This window comes from Alligator mississippiensis, chromosome 2 (assembly GCF_030867095.1).
Source record: "Alligator mississippiensis isolate rAllMis1 chromosome 2, rAllMis1, whole genome shotgun sequence".
NCBI classification, from domain to species: Eukaryota; Metazoa; Chordata; order Crocodylia; family Alligatoridae; genus Alligator; species Alligator mississippiensis.
This window is the reverse complement of record NC_081825.1, coordinates 240,713,033-240,737,654: the sequence shown is the minus strand read 5'-3', so window position 1 is coordinate 240,737,654 and position 24,622 is coordinate 240,713,033. Positions and strand designations below refer to the sequence as shown.

At 45.3% G+C, this 24,622-nt stretch overlaps 2 protein-coding genes across 2 annotated transcripts in view; one reads left to right on the top strand and one right to left on the bottom strand.

Annotated features, from left to right (window-relative positions):
- The window catches only part of DNAJC17 (DnaJ heat shock protein family (Hsp40) member C17), a 38,147-nt gene that overhangs the window by 8,042 nt on the left and 5,483 nt on the right, over nucleotides 1-24,622 (bottom strand). The window contains exons 2-11 of the mRNA XM_006270347.4: nucleotides 22,990-23,059; nucleotides 20,799-20,857; nucleotides 18,723-18,810; nucleotides 18,143-18,225; nucleotides 16,627-16,720; nucleotides 13,451-13,500; nucleotides 12,830-12,907; nucleotides 12,027-12,107; nucleotides 11,267-11,395; nucleotides 38-533 (exon numbers count right to left, since the gene is read on the bottom strand). Of these exons, the coding sequence (XP_006270409.1) occupies nucleotides 411-533; nucleotides 11,267-11,395; nucleotides 12,027-12,107; nucleotides 12,830-12,907; nucleotides 13,451-13,500; nucleotides 16,627-16,720; nucleotides 18,143-18,225; nucleotides 18,723-18,810; nucleotides 20,799-20,857; nucleotides 22,990-23,059 (855 nt within the window). The 3' untranslated portion in view covers nucleotides 38-410. The remainder of the gene's footprint in view (nucleotides 1-37; nucleotides 534-11,266; nucleotides 11,396-12,026; nucleotides 12,108-12,829; nucleotides 12,908-13,450; nucleotides 13,501-16,626; nucleotides 16,721-18,142; nucleotides 18,226-18,722; nucleotides 18,811-20,798; nucleotides 20,858-22,989; nucleotides 23,060-24,622) is intronic.
- Nucleotides 529-4,791, top strand: C2H15orf62 (chromosome 2 C15orf62 homolog). The gene is made up of 2 exons (XM_006270346.4): nucleotides 529-3,004; nucleotides 3,423-4,791. The coding sequence occupies exon 2, from the start codon at nucleotides 3,518-3,520 to the stop codon at nucleotides 4,055-4,057; it is 540 nt and encodes a 179-aa protein (XP_006270408.1). The 5' UTR covers nucleotides 529-3,004; nucleotides 3,423-3,517; the 3' UTR covers nucleotides 4,058-4,791.

The window sequence follows — 24,622 nt, the reverse complement described above, 5'->3', positions numbered from 1 at the left end:
GCTATGTCAGTGAAAAAGTTACCTAAAACACTCTTACCTCCCATGTGAAATTCCCAGACCTAATCTTGATAGGCCTCAAGCAGCCACAATGTCTTGGAGTCCTTTGAGCTGGCACCCCTCAGAAATTAGGTCCTCAGCTATGGTGCAGCTGCCATAAAAAAAAAAAAAAGACTATGACATCTGTTCTGCCTTTTCCTAATAAGGGAAGAAATTATGTGAGAGCTGTGCAGACTTGAAAGATAGTATGCCTTCAGCCCTGCCCCAAGAAAAGATTCCTATAGCCATTTTTCTTAAAAAACAAGGTTTATTGATTTAAATTAAGAGAACAATTTTTTTTAACGAAGGGTAGGGGTTGGGAGGAAGAAGGTGGAATGGGGTGGGGGGCAGGGGCAGGGAACTACTTCTCCATGCTAGGTATGAGACTCTTCTTCATCTTCCCGCTGGAGCTGCTCAATCAGGTGCTGTCTCTCAGCTGCTTGGCGCATCCGCATCATCACCAAGCTTTCGTAATCCCGCTCCGAGAGCACGGAACCCTACAGAATGAGAGCGTGAGAGGACCCAGGTGGTCAAAACCATCCTATATCCCAGGCTTATGATTCCCAGAAATCCTCCTCATTACTCCATGAGACACCCCTATGACATTTTGAATGGAAAGGTCTACAGCTGTTATTCCAGCACCACTAGGGCAATAGACTAACAGAGCTATGCACCACATCAGGTTAGAAGAGAAATTTGCTACTGGAAGTAGCCAACAGACAAGTGTCTGCACTATGATAGATATCCTCACTGGCAGCAGCAGCAGAGAAAAGGCTGGAACAGCGTATGGAGATTAATTCCTTTTCCTTCCCTTCCCTTCCCTCTTCCCGTCCTCCCCTCCCAGGTTCTACAGCGTGTCCCACCATGTCAAGGCAAGGCTTGGGGTAGCATAGAGAAGCTTGCATTGCATTCTGCCAAATGTGAGGAAGGACTTACACACACTGGAATTCAGCAAATTCACAACCACTGCAACACTTTTAAACAAACAGAAAGAAACAATGCACTAGGCTGGCACATTGTGCTGGTGTCTTAAAGGGGCATGGTTGACTTTATCTGGTCAATATTTATGCCTGCCCCTTGCTCCATTTTCCTAAGTTTATGGGGTTCTTCTACACAGAAGATTCACACAACCAACTGAAAGTCATGTATAACATACTGTCTAATATACAAAGGGACTAAATGAAGGAATCTTCTCTCTTGGTTTCCTTCAAGCAAAGGAAAACAACTTCAGATGTAAGGTATTCTGAATTAATAGCATTTTTCAGTGATATCTGTTTTCTGTTCTTCACTCAAGTTTTTACTGCTAATCCTAGATTTATTGTTCTTGGTCACAGTAGTACAAACCATTTCAAAGTAAATCTGGTATGCTAAAAGACACTCTTCTTTTACTGAATTTCTGAGACAGCCTTCCCGCAAGAATTAAACTCTTGCCATTTCAAATACTGTCCAAGTACAATAAAAGCACACTGGGTAACTTGTTCAAGTTCTATAGCATCATTAGCATCTGATGCCAAGCATACCATGTAATTAAAACTCTGGTGCAGTCTTGCATGTATCTTGCCAGTTACAGAACCAAAAACCACTGTAAAATGTAAGCCTCCCTAAAGTGCGTTTACTCAGAAGTGGCTGTATAAAATTAGCACCTGCCAGATCTGCTCCCATGTGTTTGAGAATCCTTTGCTTTTCTGACAAAAACACATTGGTATTAACAGTGAGGAACCACTCTAGTGATGATACCTCAAGCCTCAGTATTTAATCCAAGGTTCACTGCAGAATTTTTAGTATGAATATGCCCCCCCTCACTTCAAGGTTTATTCAAGATACTGCAAAGCTTTGAGACACTTGTCTTCTTCACTTGATGCTCAAAAGGTAAAAAGCCTTCCTGACCAAAAAGAAAAACTGAAAATGAAGAGAGCAAATTTCACATTTATCAGATATATTCAAAGCTGTCCAAACCAATATTGAATGTGGCTATGACAGTGAGGCATGAAAAGCCTCTTAAAGCAAAACTAGGCACCTGCAAGGAAGTCAGCAGGTGTGAATTCACCATCGTATCCCAGGAAGGAGGCTCCTCTAGCTGAGGGATAATACGAGATACCAGGAGGATACAGAACTAACTGAACTCTCAGAATGGGAAGCTTGGAGGATGTTACACTGTAGGTAGTATCTTAGCAACTATATATATTAATAACTGATACCATGAGACAACAGCAAGGATGTAGTTAATACCCAAGACAGGCCATACTTGGGCCAAATAAAATGAACTGTCTGCAGATGAACTAGGATGCTTTCCAGCTAAACCTGAAGCCCTTCTCCAATGAGCACAGATTCCTTTTTGCCATCTGCCTGGCTTGATTAATTAGCCAGCACGAGGCTCTTGCATGTGAGTCACCAATACCAGAATGTGTTTATCTCTACCTCGCATTCTAGTGTTAAAAATAAGAGGCACAACCCTTCCCCTCCATCTGTGGATCTCAGTGACACAGCCAGCTCTGTCAGAAATATCTTTAGGTAGAGCTATAGAGGGAGAATCAAAGTGCTGCTGAGGGGGGAAAAAATCATGTTGACAGGTCCCTCAATTCAAGTGCCTCTCAGGAATCTTGCCTTCTCCTCAGGCAGTGTGGGCTGATGCTTCACCATTCTACACACCTACTTCCTGCAATCCTGGCAATTACCAATAGTGTAAAACCCAGTTTCTGACGTGGCTGACTCAGCAAGGGTTTGGCTCAAAACAAATACATATGCACAAGGAACTGCAGCCTGGGAAGCAGTGACAAGAGACGGAAGAGAAGAGAGAGATGAAGAGAAAGAGATTTGGTGGATTTTAACAGCCGTTTCCAAACCAACTTAGCCCTGCCTGGAGTTGCTGCTCCCAACATACAAGCAGCGTCTGGTGTGGTTCTCTGTACTAAGTGCTTCAGCTACCTCTCCTTTCTACCTGCCTAACTCTGCCCTGCTCCAATACAAGGTAAGTCCCTCTTCTAAATTCATTTTTTCTAATGTTTGCTCATTTCAAATTCCTCTCAGACTATTTCTTTCACTGTCCTGTGTGAATGGGCTAATGAATCCCCTTCCTATCCACCTAGTGCAGTTTTTGTATTGTGCCTTTCACCATGAAAGTGCCTGGTTACCATGGCATTAAGTGCCCTTTTGTTCTAGATGTTGGGTGAATTTGCTCTCATTGTGACTACCTCCACTTACTGCTCTTCATTAGTTAAGATCTGCAGCACAGATCAATACACACAGATCTCATATTCCCTTCTATACTAAAAAGGTAGATTTCCATATAAACAAAATGGGCTAGCGACACCTTACCATAGGGATGTGGTAGGGATGAATTTGTATTTCCTATAATACCAGCCTCTTTTGATTTCTTTTCCTTCCAGCTACCAGAGTTGAAGGTAGGAGACTGTTCCTGACTGAGTTTTCACTAATCGTGCCATTAGAGTCCTGAGACTGATCTTCCTTTCCTCATCTCACCATGGATACTTGGCGGAGAGGATCCATTAAATCCTCAACGTTCTTCAAGCGTTTTTCACTCAGGAGGCATAAAAAGCTGGGAAATCAAGTCATCATCTTGAATCAGAATAGCAACACAATTGACAACGATGGGCAGTACCATAAGAGGGAACTAAGGGACCTGAAGGACAAATCGGAATACTTGTCATGCCAGAGTGAGCAAAACCTTGCCAAGGCACAGGCACCTCCCAAGCCTCCCCGGCTGTACCTGGACAGTTCCAGCTGCCCCAACATAATCGACCACACAGATTCCCCCTCTAAAGACGTCTCCTTTTCCAGTGCCAACCATCAGTACCACAAAGCTACTCAAACGCAACAGGCTCACATCCACAAGGACCAGGCTACAGACTGGGGGACTGCTGAGAGAGGCTCCCAGACTGGCTCACCTCTTTATGATCCGTCTGACCCCTTCTTTTCCTTCAAAGTGGACTTGGGGCTATCACTCCTTGAGGATGTGCTGCAGACCCTCAGGAAACAGAATCCCAGAGATTACACTATTTGAAAGCACCTGCCATTTCATTTATTGAGTTAATCAGCAGGACTGACAGTTTTTTAGCCCTAACAGAGGAAGGGATACCATTGTATCCCTTACTCTGAGGGTTTGTCTTATTGTCCTGCCTTACCCACCACAGGCTGCTCCTGTCCTTTCTTACAGAGCTGTCAGTCACCCAACCACCTGCTGGAATAAAGAGAAGCATTTCCATTCACCAGACTACTCTAGAAATTTTTCTCCTGCTGTTTATCACGCACCTCATCCTGGTAAAAGAAACCACTTTACTTGGCAACACAGAGACTTACTATTTTTGGAACATAATTGAGACTACAGAAGGTGTGGGAATCAAGGTGGACGGAACATGCATGGTTCATGGGTTACTGGACAGTCTGGATGGGAAGGCAGCTCCCACATTTCAAAGCTATAGCTGAGGAATTGAGAACCTGTCCGAAGAGAGAAACTGGAGTGTTTAACCCATATCACAAGCGGAGATCCTAGAAATGAAGATTAAGGATGTTCCTTTTTCTGGTGGGTTTCTTTCCCAATAGCTCTAGTGCGATGGGCATTCATAGTCACCTTGTCACTGAAAACAGGTAAGCAGCCAGAAAGACTCCTAATATAGGATCAGCAAATTCTCCATCTTGCTAGCAGGAGAAGGAGCTTCTGTAGATATTGCTTTCTGGAGCTTGTTCTGACTAATCAGCTGTAAAGATATATGCGAGAATAAATGTATCTGTTCTAAATGTGTCTTTGCTTTTTTTTTTAATCAAAGAGCACGGCTCATATATGGTAATCAATTGCTCCAGGTCTAGTGCTCCTTGGTCCCTTAACCCCCTCCAGCAAGATGACTCCATAGCTCCAATTTGTTCTGCAGCTCCTGACAGGAAAGACTAGAACTGCAGCAGCTGTGACATCCTTCTCCAACCACAGCACTGAGAACATCACTCAGATGCTAGACCTTTTACTAAACCCCCTGAAAGAACACTGCTGCCCATCTGAGATACCAAGCTGTTGCCAAGCCTGGCATCAAGGCTTAGAACAATTTGGGTAAGTGCCTAGTTCTAATCAAAATGGTGCTGCCACAAAAATTCTGCAGTAATTCTTATCACTGACTAGTGGTGCCTTTTTTCTAGGGGTCATTAATAAAAGGCATCTGAGGCATTAAGCCTTTGGGCAAACCATCTCAAAGAAGGTGCAAATAGCTCTCATCTCAGTAAATGTAAAAGCCATGCAACACTAAGGAGCTTAGCTCTCATCTATATGACAGAGTTCTGCCCTTAGAACTGATGGCTGCAATGAGTAGAGTTCACACCCTGTAGTCACGTAGCTGGGGCAGCAAAACACCAGGGCACAAGCAGCTCTGCTGGCAGAGGGCATCTTCTCCCTACAGTTTGTCCTTTGAATAACTAATACAGATCTGGTGGCAGAAAAACTCCTGCTAGCTGAGCTGTGGCTATACTAGGGGGTCCAGTTGCTAAAACACTGGCACCACAATTAAAGTGGCAGCAGCCTATCTAGGGTACAGAACAGTGTCAGAGAGAAAGCTGTGCTCAGCACCTGTACAATAGAATTGCTGGATATCTAGCTACCAGTGGAAGGCCAATGAGCTGGTAGAAAGCTCCCAGAGACAACCTTGCTAGGAGGGAGCTTCGCATGCTGCGTTTGCTGCAAATCACTCATTCAGTACTAAAATATTCAGTGCTGCTGCAATGTCAGACAAAAACTTCCTGCCCTTAGCAGCTAACAGTCCAGAACCACAAGCTGTTTCAAAGCAGAAAAAATAGCAAGTGTACAATCACCAAAGTGCTGTGGCTTTTCAACAGCATTCTGAAGGAGAGTATACAGGTAGCTTCATTTACAGGAAGTGGAAAGCTTATCTAGGTGTATGGGTGAATTAAAAGCATGAAGTAGCCAAGGGGAGTGGTAGAAGAGTGAGGGCAGACTGAAGAGAATAAGATATAGGTGGAGCTGAAGAACTTAAAACTGAGAACCCTGAACTTAATATAAGATGGGAAGGATGATATGGAGTCAATGATGAAAGATGAAGTAGGGGTGGCTGGGGCAGCAGAAAAAGAAGCTCTTTCAGAAACTGCATTTTGGATGGACTGGAGAGGAAGGAGAGCTGAGGGGAAAGAGTGAAGTCAGTGAGCAGCCAAGAAATATAGTTCCAGATCCTGGACATGTTAAAAGAAAACAGCAGGATCTGGGAGGTGCTGCATAGGCAAGGAGTAGAAAAGAAAGGAATTGGAGAGTACCTCATGGCTTCAAGCCTGGAAAGCAAGAGGAGAGCAATGTTATCAGAGTGATGGCAGATGTTACCAGCAATGACAGTGGACTGGAGGAATGTGTCAAATGGAAAGGTCACTGCATGCATGACTGATTATCTTTTAATTAGTAGATCCCAAGCCCTCCCCACTTTAACAGTGGACCTGTACCCCTACTGGTGGGACTCCATGCAGAAGCAACTCTCCTGCCTCCATGCACCAGGAATACCATAGACTGCTTTGGCTTGCCCCGCCTTTCTGTGCAGCTGCGTTAATCTGATGCAGCAGACAGATGCTGTAGTTTCATGCTAACAAGCCTTTTGTCGTGAAAACAAGCCAAGAAAAACTCAGTCACAAGTCAGGGCTTTCACAAGGGAATCTGCTAGAGCCAAGAACGCATTATCATATCAAGCAGCAGTTGAATCAATGACCTCTTATGCAATGAATGAGCTCCTAGCTGGGCCATTAGTTCTTGCTCTTGTGCCTCCAAGGGGGATGCTGAGATCTAGTAGGCTGACTACTGCTGGCCACCCCAAAAGACTCTGCAGTGCATGGAACTCAAGCCAGCTCTACACTGTACATTCCCAACCTCTCAACTCTGCTCCTGCATAAGCCTGCAGCCAGGCAGAGAAGCCACTCTGCTTATCACAGGCAGATGCATATATACCAAGCACACACCCCAGCCTGAAAAACTTGGGGTGGTGGCTAGGCGATACCCTCTGCAATCCCCCCTACATTCCTCCTTACATTGGTTGGGAAAGATCAAACAGCCTTGGAAACTGCCAAAAATATTCAGCTGCTAAATATACCCAAGGCTGGTTTCTAAGCACCCACTAAAATGGGGGTTGAGAGCACAGGCAGTGTGAGGCAGAATCACTCTTGGCACTGACTAATTCATTAGGGCTTGGTTTTGACCTCCAAATGAAGATGGGTTACATGAAATTTAAAGACTATGTCAGATCTGAACTCAATGGCAGAGGAGCTTGCAGCACTTCAACCCATCCCTCAGGGGTGGCTAAGGTGTCACCATCTGAACCAGACATGCAAGGGTCTGCAGAACTAAACACACTGTACCTTACAATGCCCTTATGTGGCACTGTTTACTTTTGCATTTCATAGTATTTACAGGGTGGCTATGGTCCCCATCTTGCACAGTGGGGAATGTAAGCAGAGGGAGATTGCGTGACTGCCACTGACTTGCTGCACAACCTCAAGCAGAGTCAGAAATAGAAACCAGGTTTCTTGTTCTCACCACTAGGGACTGAGTTTGGAATACTGCTACTGTAGCACAACAACAAGCGCACAGGGATTATTTAGGGCAGGGGTGTCAAACATACAGCCCACAGCCCAGATCTGGTTTGCAGAACAGTGTCATGTGGCTTGCAGGAATCCTAGAAGGGGCATGAATTTGGGAATGGGACCCACTGCTGAAATTTAGGACACAGAGCCTGTTAGGGACATGTGCTGATGGGGAAGGGGGGCGGGAGGAGGCGAGTCATGGCTGCATTAGTCCCCACAGCTCTCTGACACTACTCATCCCAACCATCACCACTAGAAGTGGGTCTGGATCTGGCTCCCAAGAAACTCTGTGGGCTGGATCCAGCCTCAGGGGACAAGCGAGTTTGACATCCCTGGTTCAGCGAAATTAACAGGGTATAGCAGAGTTAACGATCATCTTGCGTGTGTCCCATTTTCAATCAGATTCTAGATGGATTTCTCTCCCAAACATCCCGCTGCATTATCACAAGCCTCCACAGTCACAGAATCAGAGAAAATTTGATAGACATTAGGGCTGGAACGGACCTTGGAAGATCTTCGAGTCCAGCCCCCTGCCTCAGGGGCAGGAAGTCAGAAGGGGTCATAGGATCCCAGCAAGATAAACATCCAATTGTCTCTTGAAGGCGTTCGAAGTAGGTGCTTGAACCACCTCCGGCAGCAGTCTATTCCAGACCTTGGGGGCTTGGACAGTAAAGAAGTTCTTCCGTATGTCTAGCCTGAAACGGTCATGGAGGAGTTTGTGACCGTTTGACCATGTCATCCCTTAGGGCGCTCTGGTGAACAGACATTCCCCTAGACCCTAGTGAGCACCCCTTATAAATTTATAGGCAGACACCAGATCACCCCTGAGCTTGCGCTTGTCTAGGCTAAAGAGTCCCATAGCTCTCAGCCTCTCATCATAAGGTCTGTTTTCCAGACCTTTGATCATGCGCGTGGCACTCCTCTGGACTCTCTCAAGCTTCTCCACATCCTTTTTGAATTGTGGAGCCCAAAACTGGACACAGTACTCCAGCTGCGGCCTCATCAAAGCCGAGTACAACGGGAGAATGATGTCCTGGGATTTGCTTGAGAAGCATCTATGGATGCAAGCCAGCATTTTGCTCACTTTACTAGCTGCAGCATCACACTGATGGCTCATGTTCATCTTGTGGTCAATCATGACCCCCAAGTCCCAAAATTAGGGTTGGAAGGGGACCTCAGGAGGTTTAGTCCAAACCCCTGAGATTGCACCACCTCTCTGAGAAACCTGTTCCAGGTTTTACTACTCTTCTAGTGAGATAATTCTTCCTAATATCTAACCTAAACTTCCCTTGCTGCAACTTGAGACTGTTGCTCCTTTTTCTGTCATCTGCCACCACTGAGAACACTCTAGCTCCATCCTCTTTTCAACCCCCTTCAGGTAGTTGAAGGCTGCTATTAAATCCCCTCTCAGTCTTCTCTTTTCTAGACTAAATATGCCCAGTTCCCTCAGCCTCTCCCCAAAAGTCACATGTCCCCAGCCCCCAACCATTTTTGTTGCCCCCTGCTGGACTCTCCAATCTGTCCACATCCTTTCTGTAGTGGGGGCCCAAAACTGAACACAGTACTCCTGATGTGGCCTCACCAGTGCTGAATAGAGGGCAATAATCACCTCCCTGGACCTACTGGCAACAAACCTACCAATGCAGCCCAGTATGCCATTAGCCTTCTTGGCAACAAGGGCATGCTGCTGGCTCATTCAGCTTACTGTCCACTGTAACCCCCAGGTCCTCTTCTGCAGAGCTGCTGCCCAGCCAGTCAGCCCCCAGCCTGTACTGGTACATGAGACTGTTCTGTGCTAAGTGCAGAACTTTGTGTTTGTCCTTGTTGAACCTCATGAGATTTCTTTTGGCCTAATCCTCCAATTTGTCTAGGTCACTCTGAATACTAGCCCTACCCTCCAGTGTATCTACTACTCCCCCCTCCAACTTGGTGTCATCTGCAAACTTCCCAAGGATGCACTCTTTGTCTTCTTCCAGGTCGTTGATGAAGACATTGAACAAAACCAGCCTCAGGACCGACCCCTGGGGCACTCCACTTGATACCGGGTGCCAACTAGACATCGAGCCATTGATTATTACCCTCTAAGCCAAATGCTCCAGCCAGTTTTCTATCCACCTTACAGTCCATTCATCCAACCTACAGTTCCTTAACCCATATGTCCTTGCTGAGCTGCTGGCTATAGTAGCAACAAGGGGATGGATGGTGGAGAGGACATGCCAGCGTATGAATCTTATCATCAAGATAATCTATGTAGGTACTGCTGTTATTTCATTTCTCCAGTCTCTAGACTTTAACAAGCAGCTGGTCCTTAGGTTTCAATTTCACCAGTGCATGAGCCCAGCATTCCCTACAACCTGGTGAACCAACCTCCCTAGACACGTTCTGAAGGCCTTCTGGCAAACTCACAGTAAGCTGCAGTCAGCCTAAGGATGTCCAGGGTTAGGGAGCGTATGTTAGAATAGATCAGTTAAAATAAAGTCACAAAAAAGGGAGTTCAGAGGCTCTAGGCTAAACACAGAATGTCTGCACTTCTCAGTCAGGAGGAGGAAAACAGAGAAAGATAAAGTCATTTGAGCAGTTTGTGCCACATTTTGTACTTCCTCAGGGAAGAGATGTTTCAGCAAAAGGCTACTGGGTCAGCAAGACATTCCAAAGGCCAACTAGGAAGTACAGGCTGAGATAGAGAAAACTTTTACGCTGACATAACTGGCATTATACCAGTGTAAAAGGGTAGTGGATAGACGTGCACATCACCAAAGCAGGTAACTTCACCCAGTCCAGTGTAGTGTAACTCCTGAAAGAATCTCAGGAAACGCTACTGGCATAAATTATACTGACTTTTTTCCTGTCTGCTTCCATCCTGGAGTAGCTGTCTGCAGAAGGCAGACAGATTGTTACCTACTTCTCTGCCACTGTTCAGAGAACAGTAGCTGCATTTCTGCCTGTTCCTAATACCAGTGCAATTTATATCATTGCCCAAAACCAATGTAAATCAGTGCAGGGTATGCATGTGTCTGTCCAGGTCTCCAAGGCCCCTAACTAGGACTTTCTTATTAAACTCTTTTGGGAATGAACATATTTTATCACACATTAAACACTGTAAGAAAAATAAGTGCCACACTGGGTTAAACCAATGGTGCATCTAACCCCATATCCTCTATCTGACAGTGGCAGTAGTAGATGCTTCAGGGCATTGGGAACCAATCTTTCTGGCAGGCATGCCTCAAATTCAGCTCGAGTACCACTTTGATCCCCTTCCTCTTTTTTCTCCTACCCAATCTGGTGTGTGCTACACAGAGAGACTTTCCATGACACTTGGGGCACATGTGCTGCAGGTTAGTCACCCCTACTTTGGAAGGAAAAGTTATGAACAAGGCATGTCTAGAGTAATCTATCCCCTGCCATACCCTCCCAAACATCCATCCTCATTAGTTTAGATATAAGGATTGTTAAGTTTTGTTTAATAGCTATTAATGAATCTATCCTCCACACACTGGTCTAATCCCTTGTAGAACCTGGTCATGCTATTTGCCTCTACAACCTCTCCTGGCTGAAGTTACTATGTGACGAGTAAAAAAGAGTACTTCACCTTTTAAACTTCATTGGTGTTGCTATCCAAGTAGGTTTAACAGTAAATGGCCTGCATTCTCCTTACCTGGGAAGTCCAAGGCTGATTAGTACTTCCAGGAAACGTGGTGTTGGGATTGTTCTGTGGCTGGCCCTCTAGCCAGGAGATTTTTAGAGGATTATTTATCAGACCAGCTTCATTCTTCACTGCCATTTCCTATCAATGAGAACATTTGCCCATCACTATCTGAATTTCAGACACCATTCGTTCTAAACTCACTTTTTCAGTTTCAACCCAAAATCTAGGCCATATAGAGCACTAAACTGAGAATAACTGATCCACAGATGCTATAGTATCCTTACAGGAAGTCCACACCAGTATCAAACAGGGAGAGGATTTATGACAATCAGTGCATTTGATAAAGAGAATATATACTTGTTTTGATCTAAGGAATAAAAGAATAGACCCAGTCCTCATGCTGTGTATATTAGAGTAGGAGGGCTGCTTGGCTGAGAATTCACAGCTCCTGGCAGGTCAGTAGGGAAAATAAAGATTTTAAACCGGAATTAACCAGATTACACATGCCCCTCTAGTCCTGTAATCCACCTCCTAATAGTAGCTACTACTAAATGTATAAGTGAACTGGAAATTAGGTTTTAGGATTTCTGCTCCCATTAACCCTAGACTCCAGTGATATGTTTCTGCACTGTCTTGACTGTAAACATAATGCACTAAAGTATAACCGCCATTACTTGACTGGTTATAGCAGTAGTAAGAGCATCCATATCCTATTGCCCACCTCCAAGCTTCCCAAGAGTGTAAACCTGAGGTCTTCTGCTCAACTTACAGCAGCCTTAACTGACACAAATTCCACAACCGCACTCCCAGTCTTCTTACTTGAGATCACCAAATTGAGCACTTCACCATACTGTTAGAATCAATAAGAAAAGACAGGGCTATTGCAAATCCAGCTGAGAAGCAAGACACATCGCTGTGAAACATGACCAAAAGCTACAGCTGCTCCAGTTCAAGCATGTCTTTATGCAGACTGACGGAGGAGCTCTAACTGTCAGGGATAAGGGCCAGGATAAGATATCAGCTCCCCCACCAAGAGTCATTTTAAGAAATGTATGAATATAACTATGAGGTAGGTCAGAGGTACACTCACTGCTCCTGACAAGATGCATTGCAGGGCAGTGGAGTAGGAGGGCTGCTTGGCTGAGAATTCATAGCTCCTGGCAGGTCAGTCTATACCATCACGACTCAGGGGAAAATAAAGATTGTAAACCAGAATTAACCAAATTACACATGCCCATCTAGTCCTGTAATTCACCTCCCAACAGCAGCTACTACTAAATGTTTAAGTGAAGGGGAAAATAAATCCTAATTCTAATCTTTATACATGGTTACCAAAGAAGCCAGAACCACTGTAGGGAAAAGTGTATGAATGTGAGCCTGGGCACAGTTCAGTTGACAAATCTATAATGACAGCCTTTATAAGTGGTGTGAGAGGGAGAAAGGTACACAAGGAGGAACAATTAGAGCTACTCTGGTTATATATGTAAGTGCCACCAGAATTTTCTGCCCTTTCTTACAGCATCACGGTTGGGGGAAAGTCAAGCGGTAGAAAAGAGCATCTCAGAACAGGACCTTCTGCAGGATTCGCAGGAGAACTTCTTCTGAATATCCACCCTTTGTCTCATCATCTTTCTTGCATTTCCATCTTAGCTGGGAAAAGGAGTTGGAAGTTAATTTTGTCTACTTCAGTGCACTCTGCATACAGCTGTTGTAGGCTGCAGAATAAGCCACAGCCTGCCAATGACAACTGCACTCAATGATGCTGATAGAACACGCAAATTAAAGGGAAAAAACTTATACAGCAGGGAAGGGAGAAATAACTCCCAGTGAAAGAGGTCACACTATACAGCACCTGAAATTATTTTTCTCCAGGTAATGAGATGTTTGCAGTGCCTGAAGCACAGCCACCAGAATTCCAAGCTCAGACCTACCGGTTTCTATGTCAAACAGCAGGGGGAAAAAAGTGGGGAAAGGACTTTTTTTTCTTTTTTTAAGAGGAAAGCTAACTGAAACCATCTATCAGCATCAAGAGCACTAGGCAGAGAATATCAGCTCTTTCCCAGACTGGAGATGTCCCTGGTTTGGAAAAAAGCTGAGATGCTCCTTCTGGAAGCAAGTGCCCATTGGTTTCCAATATGGCAAAGGCTAGTAGCCAGTTTTCTCACCTGGCCTGATTTTTAAGGAATGTCTTACTTTGAGTTTGGGAGTCACTTTGCCTTCTGCTCCATTCCCTTCTTGTTTGCCTAGAAAGAGGAAAAAAAAAGAGTTGTATAACATAAGGGCAAACAGAAACACCACACAACATGTCAGAACATATGGACATTGTACTAGCCATTCTGTCAAGGAACTGTGGGGGCACTCTTCACCTCTACAGTCTTCTACTGTTGCTGAGAATGGCTCACTACCATAAGAAGGGCCCCTACCATCAACCAGATGCTGGTAGCTGCCAGCATTTTTTATATCTTGTTGCCCATACTTGCCTTGATCAAAACCAGATGTCACAAAGACAAATACAGGCAGTGTAGGAGCCTGTGCTCCTACAACAGCTCCACATAATTGAAGCTTCACTATGAAGTAATTGTGAAAATATGGAAAACAAAATTAAAACTAACGTTGATTGGGAATATCTGTTGTGCAGAGTTATGCCAGCAACACCTTGCTCTTAATTTCCCCTTATTTTCACCTTAATCTCTGACCATCTCCTCTCAATTTCCCATCTGTAAAGTGGTAATAACAAAGCACAAGAAGCTTCTGGTGGATCATGGAAGAGAAATTAGCTCACCTGACTTCCAGTGTTTATATTTTTTCCTTCCATACAAGATCAATCATTGCTGTGCAGGATAAAGAGAACTGAATCTATCCCCTGCTAGAATGGAAGGGGCATGAAGTAAGGGGCCCAGCAATCTCCCTAGTAAATTTCCCTCTCAATCTGGGAATGGTCTAACTCATTCAGATCAAAGCAGTATTTTCTGAATCATACACAGCACTGTACTTTGAGCCCAGGGGACAGAATGTTAAAGAAGTAAGCAAGGAATTGCTTTACAGGTATATGGTTCAGGTGGAAGATTCAAGACTATATAAGGAGGCAGCACAAGGGATGTGGACAAAACTCAGTGTAACAGGGAGCCTAGAGCTCCTGTTACTTTAAAGAATAAACCACAGCAGGGGGACCCTCAGGTTGGGAAAGCTACCTATCATGGGCTGAAGGATAACAGGTCCCCAGGGATTTACAGGCGAGGCGTGCCTATTGCAAAATGAACTATGCTGCAGCAGTACAATAAAGCAGAGCCTGCATGGGCAGCAGAGTGCCTACTGCAGTGCTAGCCACTCCGTAACAGTTCTGTAAAGCAGAACCCAGCAGAGCAGACAAGGCACTGCTAAAATGGCTAGACAAGCAGCAGCAGGCTACCCTTGAGATCAGTAAGTAAGCCTAATCAGGGTACACCTGCAGACTGCCCAGGGGAGTCACCTGCCTGGAAAGGGGCAGGGCCTGGGAGACAAACCCAGGGCAGGTAGTCTAGCCTCAGATGCTGAAGGGTAAGGAGCTCTGCTGCAAGCTGGCTGGCTAGATGACTGACTGAGACTCACCAAGCAAGGAGCTGAGGGCTGGTAGGGGACTGAGACCCAGAATGAAGAGAGAGTTTAGGAGATGGCCAGCAGACTAACAGTTATGTTAGAGGCAGAGTGCCTATGTTTTTCTGTTTGAGTTTTGACTGGTGGTTTGGGTTTGGGACTACTGAGGAGGTGGAGGTCCTGGCCATGCCCGAGAAGCATGTGACTACCTTAAGCTCAGCCAGGGGGTGGGATTCAAATTGTGAGTGTAGTAGAGACAGGGCCAGGGCCAGTGCCCAAGCAGGACAAAAGCCAGGACCAGGGACTCTACCCCAAGATGGGTGAACTCATAGCCTTGGAGGGGCTAGAGCTAGGGTCAGGGACTGGTAGCCCAGGAGAGGCAAGATCAGCCAAGAGGGGCAGAGACCAGGAACAGGGTCCCAGAAGCCCCAGAAGAGCAAATTCTACAGCCAAAGGCTCAGAGTGAGAAACCCAAGGGCCAGAGACACTGTCGACTGACAGGGCTGAGGCTGAGACAGCCAGACCCAGAGCAGTGGGTCAGGGCTGGAGACTTGCAGCCAGACAAAAGAGGCTAAAGCCAAGGGGGCTGAGGTCTCTACAAGGAATAGAACTGAACGTGTGCTGAGCAACAACTGTGAGACATGGGCATGGCTGTAGGGGAGGCCAGAGCTGTGAACAGCCCATAAGGCAACAGGTACCCTGGTTGGTATGTATAGGCCAGGAGGGCCAACTATGAGGACGGGGTTGGGACCTGAAACATCTGAGAGGGATTTGCTGGTAGGAAGATAGTTTGAAGCTCACTCAAGAACCCTTGAGCAGCTTCCCTTAAAAAAAAAATAAAAAAAAAAAATCAATTAATCAAGATATGGCAGGCAGGAGAGAAGGGAGGGTACCTTAGAACTAGAGTCAAACAGGAGCCGCATGATCACTAAGGGGCATCAGGGCTGCCCCAGGAGCACTGGCACTGTTACATTCAGTTATTGGTGCATAAGGGAACTACTTACAGTACCCAAGGTGCCATGAATATTTAGGGGCTGACCACTTTAAGCACATAAACTTTCTTATCTCAGACAGCAGTGCAAGAGATAGGGAAAGAAGCTCAGGAGTGAAGTCTTGAACTTAAAACTTTGCTGATTTCCTGTTGCATGTGAGAGTATGTGCATGTATGTGGGGGAGGAACAAACACCTGCATATGAGAGATCAGAGAAGTAAGTCCCAGGCACACCTGTGACTGCAGTTTATATAACTGACCTTCCATAAGTTGAGCCTCTCTAGGTGACAGACACTACACATCACTTCTGAGGAGTAGTGGTGGCTTTCATAAGTAACTAGTTTCCTAACCCCCTGGCAAACTAGAGCTGCTCTCCTGGTTGCTTAAACTGTGCAGGACCAGAATGGAGAGGGTGAATGCCTGTAACTGATTCATATCCCACTTTAGACTATCTTCCAAGCTCTACAGCAGGGAGCCCCTTTGGGGACATCCAGGTTCAAAGTGTCATAAAGAATGTATTTGCATTCCCAGAAAATGGAAAGGAGGTGGGGTGCAGAAGATGGCAAAGAACTTTATTTCCCCTCCTCCACTGCACTGGATCATCAAGCTCATGTGGGAGGCATTTCAGCAGGACTATTAGTACCACCTGCCTCCACATGCAATTCTCACCAGGGTGCCATACAGGAAGCTGAGATGTGGGTGTTTAATGAGTAGGGAGTGGTGCCCCTGCATGTTAACTCATGAAAATTTGGGGGCTTGTGAAGCATTTGGTTTGGACAAAGGCTCCAATCTCATCTGCCCATACCTTGGACTCGCTCTCTCTCAAGCCGGATCTGTTCCTGAATGAGCCTCTGCTGCTCTTCTAACTGCCTGGAGCCCTCTTCACGCAGACGTATGATCTGTAGCCAAGACAAAGTGAACAAATAAGGTGTACATGTGAGCCAGTTATATCAATGTAACTTACCTGTAACTTATATTGCCTGTAGGTCAGGGTGAGAGCACACAGACAACCAGCAATTCTGTTTTTACCCCATGGTAAGTGAAATCTAAACCATTAACCCTTTTTACCCCTTTTCCACTGAGGGCTCCGCTAAGACTCCCTCCCCAAACATCTGAGGCCAGGATTATCTCACATAGACACCCCTCTTCCTATGGGCTCACAGAATCGCTTATTCCCAAAGCTTTGCACTAAGCCATACTTCATGCAAATTTATAGAACCATAGAAAATTAGGGTAGGAAGGAACCTCAGGGGTCCAGGGGTTGGACATCCAGTTCAACCCCCTGCTCAAAGCAGGACCGGACCAGCCCCAACTAGATCCCAGGTCTTATAAACCTCCAAGGATGGAGGTTTCACAACCACTCTGGGTAACTTGTTCCAGTGCTTTACTACTGTCCTTGAGACAGTTCCTCCTTACATCTAACCTCAACTTCCCTTGCTGCAACTTAAGACCATTGCTTCTTGTTCTGTCACTGCCACCACTGAGAACAGTCTAGCTCCATCCTCTTTGGAACCACCCTCCAGGTAGTTTAAGGCTGCTATTAAATTCCCTCTTAGTCTTCTTCTCCAGACTAAATAAGCCCAGTTCCCTCAGCCTCTCCTTTTAAGTCATGTGCCCCAACACCCTAAACATATTCATTGCCCTCCATCAGACTCTGTCCAATTTGTCCACATCCTTTCTGTAGTAGGGGGGCCCAAAACTGGACATAATATGCCAGATGTCATCTCACCAGTGCCAAATAAAGGGGGAAAATCACTTCCCTCAATCTGCTGGCAACACACGCAGGTCAGTAGCTGTAAGCTTTCTTGGCAACAAGGACACACTGTTGGCTCATATTCAGCTTACTGTCCACTGTAAGCCCCAGGTCCTTTTCTGCAGAGTTGCTGCCCAGCCAGTCAGTCCCCAGCCTGTATTGGTGCATGGGATTGTTCCATCCTAAGTGCAGCACTTTGCACTTCTCCATATTGAACCTCATGAAATTTATTTTGGTCAAATCCTCCAATTTGTTGAGGTCTCTCCGAAACCTAGCCCTACCTTCCAGGATATCTTCTACTTCCCCAGCTTGATGTCATCTGCAAACTTGCTGAGGGTGCACTCTGTCCCATCATCCAAGCTGTTGATGAAGATATTGAACAAAACTGGCCCCAAGACCAACCCCTGGGGCACTCCACTTGAGACTGGCTGCCACCTAGACAGTTCATTGATTACTACCCTCTGAGCTTGACAATCCAAGTCTAAGCTCATCATCATGGCTATCTGCCCAAAGGGTCTTGCCCACATTTCTGCTAGGAGTGGATCAACCCACAAATGGTTCCCATTACCTCTTGCTCTAATGTTCTGGTTATTTGGAGCTCTTCCTCTTCGCTTACACGAGCTTGGGCTTCTCGTTCCCGGGCTTCAAGGTCTGCAAAAAACATTTCCAGTTATTGCCACAGTGGTCTACAAAGCCAAGTGACATGTCACCAGGAGCCAAAACTCTCTGCCTAGACTTGGCTGTTCTTATTGTTCCTGCCCTCAACTCTCTTCCTGAAGGGTAGTCCCAACCTCCCATCTACATCCAGGTTCAGCAATGAGCAACTTGCATCATTAATTCAGCAAAACAAGTCCCATGTGTTTAGGAGGTTGGAGTACAGGACCTGAGGATCCCTTCTTCAATCCCATAATTCTATGAAAACTCAAAAAAGGCTTCACCCCATCCCCCTTCTGCTGTTTGCAGGGGTTGATCCCAGGGGGAAATCTGAACAACCGGAGTTCCACAAGGAATGACACAAGAGTTCAGCCACTATGGGGAAAAGAAGTTTAACAGGAAATAGGGAATTCTAGGGGTGGAAGAAATGCAAATATCTCCCACTGTCTTAGACTTTACCCCATGGAAAAAGGGAGCAGTGTCAATTTTCCTACCAAGTTTCACTTTTTTCCTTCTGTCGTCAAGTTTTTGAGTCCTTTCTGCTGCCTGCTTCTTCGCTTTTCTCACTCTGTCATATGCTGCCTGTTTAAGGGAACAGCAGAAAGGATGACATGCTGTAAAACTTGGGGAGAAAGTGAGGCATGACAGTTACTGAGACATTGTAAAACTGGAGCTAGACCTTTTTTCCACCTAGTGCTGGGGGCTTTCATGAAAAAAACTGGATGTCAGCTCAGGTACTCAGAAAACAGAAGAACAAAATAGGACCGACCACTTCAAGTTGTAGCATGGAAAGGTGAAGTGTAAAGGGTGCCAGACCCAGGAATTATCCTAAAATATTTTTGAGAGAAACCATGACCCACCTTTAGAAGTGAGATCATTTTGGTTTCCTGAGCCAGCTATAAGCAACCATTGGTGGCACTGGCACAAAATGAGTCAGAATAATTATTTAATTTACATCTGACGGTGACAGATTGGAGTTTGCTTAGAGCAAAGTTTTACACTAAAAATGTCTAATATATAGGATAACTTTACTCACAAGCTGGATGTATAGCTTGACTTGACTTAGAAGATATTGTCTAATTGGTGACACCTGTAATTCTTCACTAAAAATATCAGGTTCAGCAGTTACATAACACAGTATAGCTCTTATGGCACCAGGTACAGCTCTGGCTCTTTTACAGGGAGCAGTGAAGTTATGCTGATTTATGTTAGTTGAGAACCTAGCCCATTAATCTTTATAGCATCTCAGTGGTAGGTAAGGCCCTTATCCATCTCAGAGTCATGCACATGCTTAAATTACACATTGCAAATCCCAACTGAACTGAGTGACACACAATGCAACGTGAAGTCAGGCATGTCTCTGAGTATTCATTTAACTTTAGACTAGGAGACGAGTTTTTTTTTTTCCCTGTCTTGACAGATCTTTGGGTAAAGTGGAATTTTGAGGGAGGGAATGGGGCAGGGGAAGGGGGTAGTGCCCAGCTAGGACGGGGCGTAGGACAGAGCTGCAGGCAGCTTGTCCAGTGGATCAGCGTCCCAGAGCTTAACAATGGCAGTGGGGGTGCTTGAACTGGCTGGGCAGCAGCCCCTGCCCCACTCCCTCCCTCACCCTGGGGGGGGGGGTCTTGATCTACCCACCTACACCCCCTCCCTCCATAGACTTACCTGCAGGGAGCTGCTCTCCACACTGCCCGGCTGCATTCCTGGCTATGTGTATGCATGAGGCCGTGCACATGCATGCAGCGCCCCATGCCCCGCTCCTGGGAGCTCCAAAGCAGGATCCCTTGCAGGGTGGAATGCTGCCTACCTGCAAGGGGAAACCTGCCATTTCCTGAGGGAACCCAGGCATCCAAGGGCCCTGGCCCCGAGGGTGAGAGGGAACAGAGGTGTTTAGGGGCCCTGGCCAGAAGGCATAATTAATTATATTTATTGGTGAACATTACCAGCTAAACTCGACAAAAAAAGCCAATAGCGTATATTTCCCTTTTATCGGTGCCAATCCGATATATTGGTGCACCTATACTAGATTTTGTAGACTTTCTTGGGAAACTGAACAAGATTCATATATAGTAAAGAGAAATGCACCTTGAAATTAAAGAATTCACTGCTCAGTTCTTCATAAGTCTAATCATGACTGTGGAGACAGCAGTTGGGGGATCAAAAGAAATTGCAGGTATTCAGTCTCTGAATCGAAGCCTACTTTGTTTGCTGTTGTTAGCCAAGGACACGTAGTTTAAACATAATATTTCAGAGTTCTCTTCTACTCAGCACACTGTTTCTGATGGAAATATATACATAGCAGATGGGACCCAAAACACTGGCCTAGGTTTTCTGTCTATCCTCATCTGAGCTCTGATGGCCAAAAAGCCATACTGGAAACAAGGAACTTCCTTATAAAAAGATGCACAGGATGTAACAGATAATCCTGGAGGCTCAGAGTTATAAAGGGGGCAAAGTATGTGAGACAGGAAAGAAAGGACAACTTCGATTATTTCTCCACTTAGACATGTACACTAACAGATATGAACAATGTGCACATATCAGCATGACCAAGAGATGGGCATCCTTACCCTTGCTGCTGCATCGGTTAGTACAGTTAAAGCCTGAGACAGCTGGTGGAAGACTTCCGCTAGGGATAGAGAGGAAAAAAAAAATATTTAAGACACAGAAAACCAAGTAAACAGCTCACAGGATTTCTGGATAAGTCTCTGAACAAGTAACCCTCATGCAAGGGTTCTAGAGAATATGAGAGAAAATAATAGCCTCTCCACAGAATTTATAGGCTGACAGACAACAAGGGCATCTGGAATTTAGTTCTATGCATGATTAACAAAGCTTCTGTTTAAAAGAAAAAATAAAAGTTTCCAGACCACCTGATTATGATGCAAGTCTTGACTAGATGAATTAAAAAGTGTGAGAAACCTCTTTCATATCAAACTTAATATCATATTTAAGAGTTATTAACAGTCAAACCTAAAGGAAAGTATTCACACTGTTAACTCTCTTAATTCCTGATCATTTTACCTAAAGGAACCAACTGATGTGCTTATCCCACCACCTCAGGTTGCTTCTCTTGCCTACTTGTATGTCGAAAGCCTGTCTTCCTGTCACCCATTTACTGAACCCCATTTCCTCTGTGACAGCCTTTTCACCAAAATTATCAGTTTGAAAAGTCTGTGGCACAGCAAGCTAAAATTTAGCTTAATTAAATATCTGGACAAAGAGCAGGAGCTATGGCACACATGGTGTAGCAGAAAGCCCCCTTTTCCTCTTGCCTGCATTTGCTCTTCCCTCTGGATATGTTTCTCTTTTTCTACCTTTTCTTCCTTCCTCTCTCTTTCACTTTAAGATAAGGAATTGTGTTTTAAAATTTGTGTGGGCGCATTTTGTATCTCCCCTTGTAGTTTGGTATTTTTATCTATTTGTGTGCCATGGCATTTGTAGCTTACATTTTATACTCCTCACCTTTCAACTTTCAACTAAATGTGTTTTAGTAAGTTATACATTGTAACAATGTTAACAAGCGCAGGAATCAAACTGTCCTTCTCTGTATCAGGTGGGCCCCTGAAAGAGGGAGTGAATCAGTGATTGAATATGTAACAAGGTAGCACACAGCAATTAACACCTGGGAAGCTGCAGATCAACCAAGGGAAGAACTCAATAGAAGACAATGTATCAACCGGGAAATCTCTAAACTAACTGATCAAGGGCTAGAAGCCCTGGCCTGAGTTGATCAACGCTGGGGACCAACTTTTGGGCTGAGTATCTCCAGATCAACTGCTCCCAGAGCCCTATTCAAAATTCATCAACGGACTCCCAAACCCGCACGTACATGCAGACGACCCCTGGGGCTGACAGATGCCGTCCAGTAGCCACCGAGGGGGGGAAGTCCCATGAGGGTCAATGACCCCTGGATTGGGCAAACCTGAAAACTGGGGAGTCACCAAAGTCTGCCACGGACAGATAAAAGGCAGTGAAAAGTGACCCTCAGTGGCGCCCTTTTGATCTCCAACTTGACCAGCACCCGACCTGTCCAGTCAGAAGGACCAGCCGGCAACCCCCTTCTGGAAGATAACACTACGCTGAAAGAAGCCTCAACGACAGACTCCAGCGCTTGAAGGATAGGTATACCTGACTCTGTAGCCTGCTACTGTGTGTGCATGTGTGTGGGGACCAGCCCCAAGGTTTATGATTACAGTGTTTCAATCCGCCTAATAAACTAGAATTTTAAGGATCCCGAGTTGGACATTTGTAGCCAACAATGGCATTCATTCATTTTCATATTTAAAACAGTTAAGGTTTGATTCATCTGAATGTAAGTGAAGCTGCTGCAGAATGCAGGGACCCTGCCCACAACTTAACTCCACTTTGCTCAACATACAGTGACTTGCATCTAACAGGGATACAACCTCCTGATAACAGGCACTTCCAGAACATAAACAACAGGATATCAACTTTCCATTAGAATAGAGATAAAGAGTTTTCCTATCTACAGGGAGATTTCCAGGAACAGAAATGAGAATTGTATGCAGCTCCCATCTGAGCTGTACATTTAGCCTCAGGACTCAGTTGCCGTGTGCTGCTAAACAAGTTTCCTACCCACCAACAGATGTGGATACACTGCATGATGCGCACATGTTTCCATGGGTTATGGGCAAAAGCAGAGCTGTGCTACAGCAAACAAATATGAACACTCCCTGTTATCCATGCAGCTGGGACTGACAGGGAGAACCTGTTTGTATACACACAGATTGATCTTACCTGCTTTAGGATTATCTGGGTTCTTATCTGGATGGCAAGTCAGGGCCTTTTGTCTGTAGGCTTTCTTAACCTGTAGGAGCCAGAAAAGAGATTCACTGATCAGAATGACCCTCCAGAGCGAGAGGTATCCATGACAAAAGCATGTATGTAATTTTTTTTTTTTATTTTCTAATCAAGTGCATGGATTTTATTTAAACTCAAGCACTTCACTTAAATAAATGAATTACGGTGAAGGGCCAACGCATACTACAGGGCTGAAAGATTTAGAAAATAATAATAAAAGGCATAAGGAAACAACTGGTAGCTAGCTAACTACAAGAAAATATCCTTCTGCAACAACAAGAGACTGTTTAAGGGCCAACATGCAACCTCCCTGTAGCAGTATCTTTGCTGATTAACATCATACTGCAACAAAAAAACATTCCAGTCCAAGATGCCAAGTACTCAGGGAGCCACATCTGAAACCAAAACGAGTTTCTGAAGGATAGAAATTTCACTCCTACATACAGCATGTTACAGTGATACAAATCTCAGGGTCAAAAATAACTGGAATAGTATAGCCAAGACCAGGTCTAATTAACTGACTGGAAGACTGTATCTCAGTGTAAGGTGGAAGAGGATGTTCTTACAGATGTGCCTGGGGGGTATAGCACATAACATACAGTGCAAGGGTTTGGCAGGGAAAAGAAATTCTGGCCAAAATATGTAGTATTAGTAACTGCCATAAACCCAGCTAGGGAGATAGTGCTATAGAGATGATGAACATACTGTATTTCTGACACTTCAGAGTCAAGTCAACAACAGTTTTCTAGACTAAGTCACTAAGCAGGATGTTAATCATCTGAATGCTCTTTACCATTTGAAAATGCTTTGTGCAAGAAAAGAAATGCTACAAGAAAGAAGAACAGTGTCTGTATAACTGCAAAGGAGGCCTTTTACAAACTGGGAAAAGGAAACCTGTTGTATTCAGACACCACCTGGTGGACAAAAATGAGAGGCTAACAACAAAAGAGAGGGGCTTGGCAACCTATGGCTCATGGGCCACATCCGGCCCACTGAGCTTTTGAGTCATGGCGTCTGTGGTGGGGGAGTTCTCCCTGCACTGTAACGCAGCTGGGAGCCTGAGGCATCAGCAGAGGAGGGCTTTCTCTGTGCTGTGCCAGAGCCAGGCAGCAGGGAGAAGCAACAGAGTAAGCCAGGCCCCAGCGTCTGCCTGCCTCAGAGCTGAGCTGGGTCATTCCAACCCCCTGCTGGAAAACATTGCTGATCCCTGCAATAGCCCTTTATTGGGAACCTATTGGCGAGACCCTACTAAACAAAGTAAAGTCTTCTCAAATGATAAGTAATCCACACCATGGACAGTCAAAAGAATTTTCCCATATAATGACCTCAGTGAGGCTTCCAAACACCTGGCCCACCTAACCATAACAACTCCCCTTCACCAACTGCTTTGATGAACAAAGGTCGCCCAGACGTCTGAGTTGTTTCAAGTATTTGAAACAAAGCTTGCGCCCAGTGCCGGGAAGATTGCTACTGCTGCTGGCCCAAGGCAGCAGTAGCAGCCTTCCGCCATCCGGCGTGCAGACCTGGGGGCCTACACCCCACACGAGCAGTCTGGCACAGCTGCACCAAA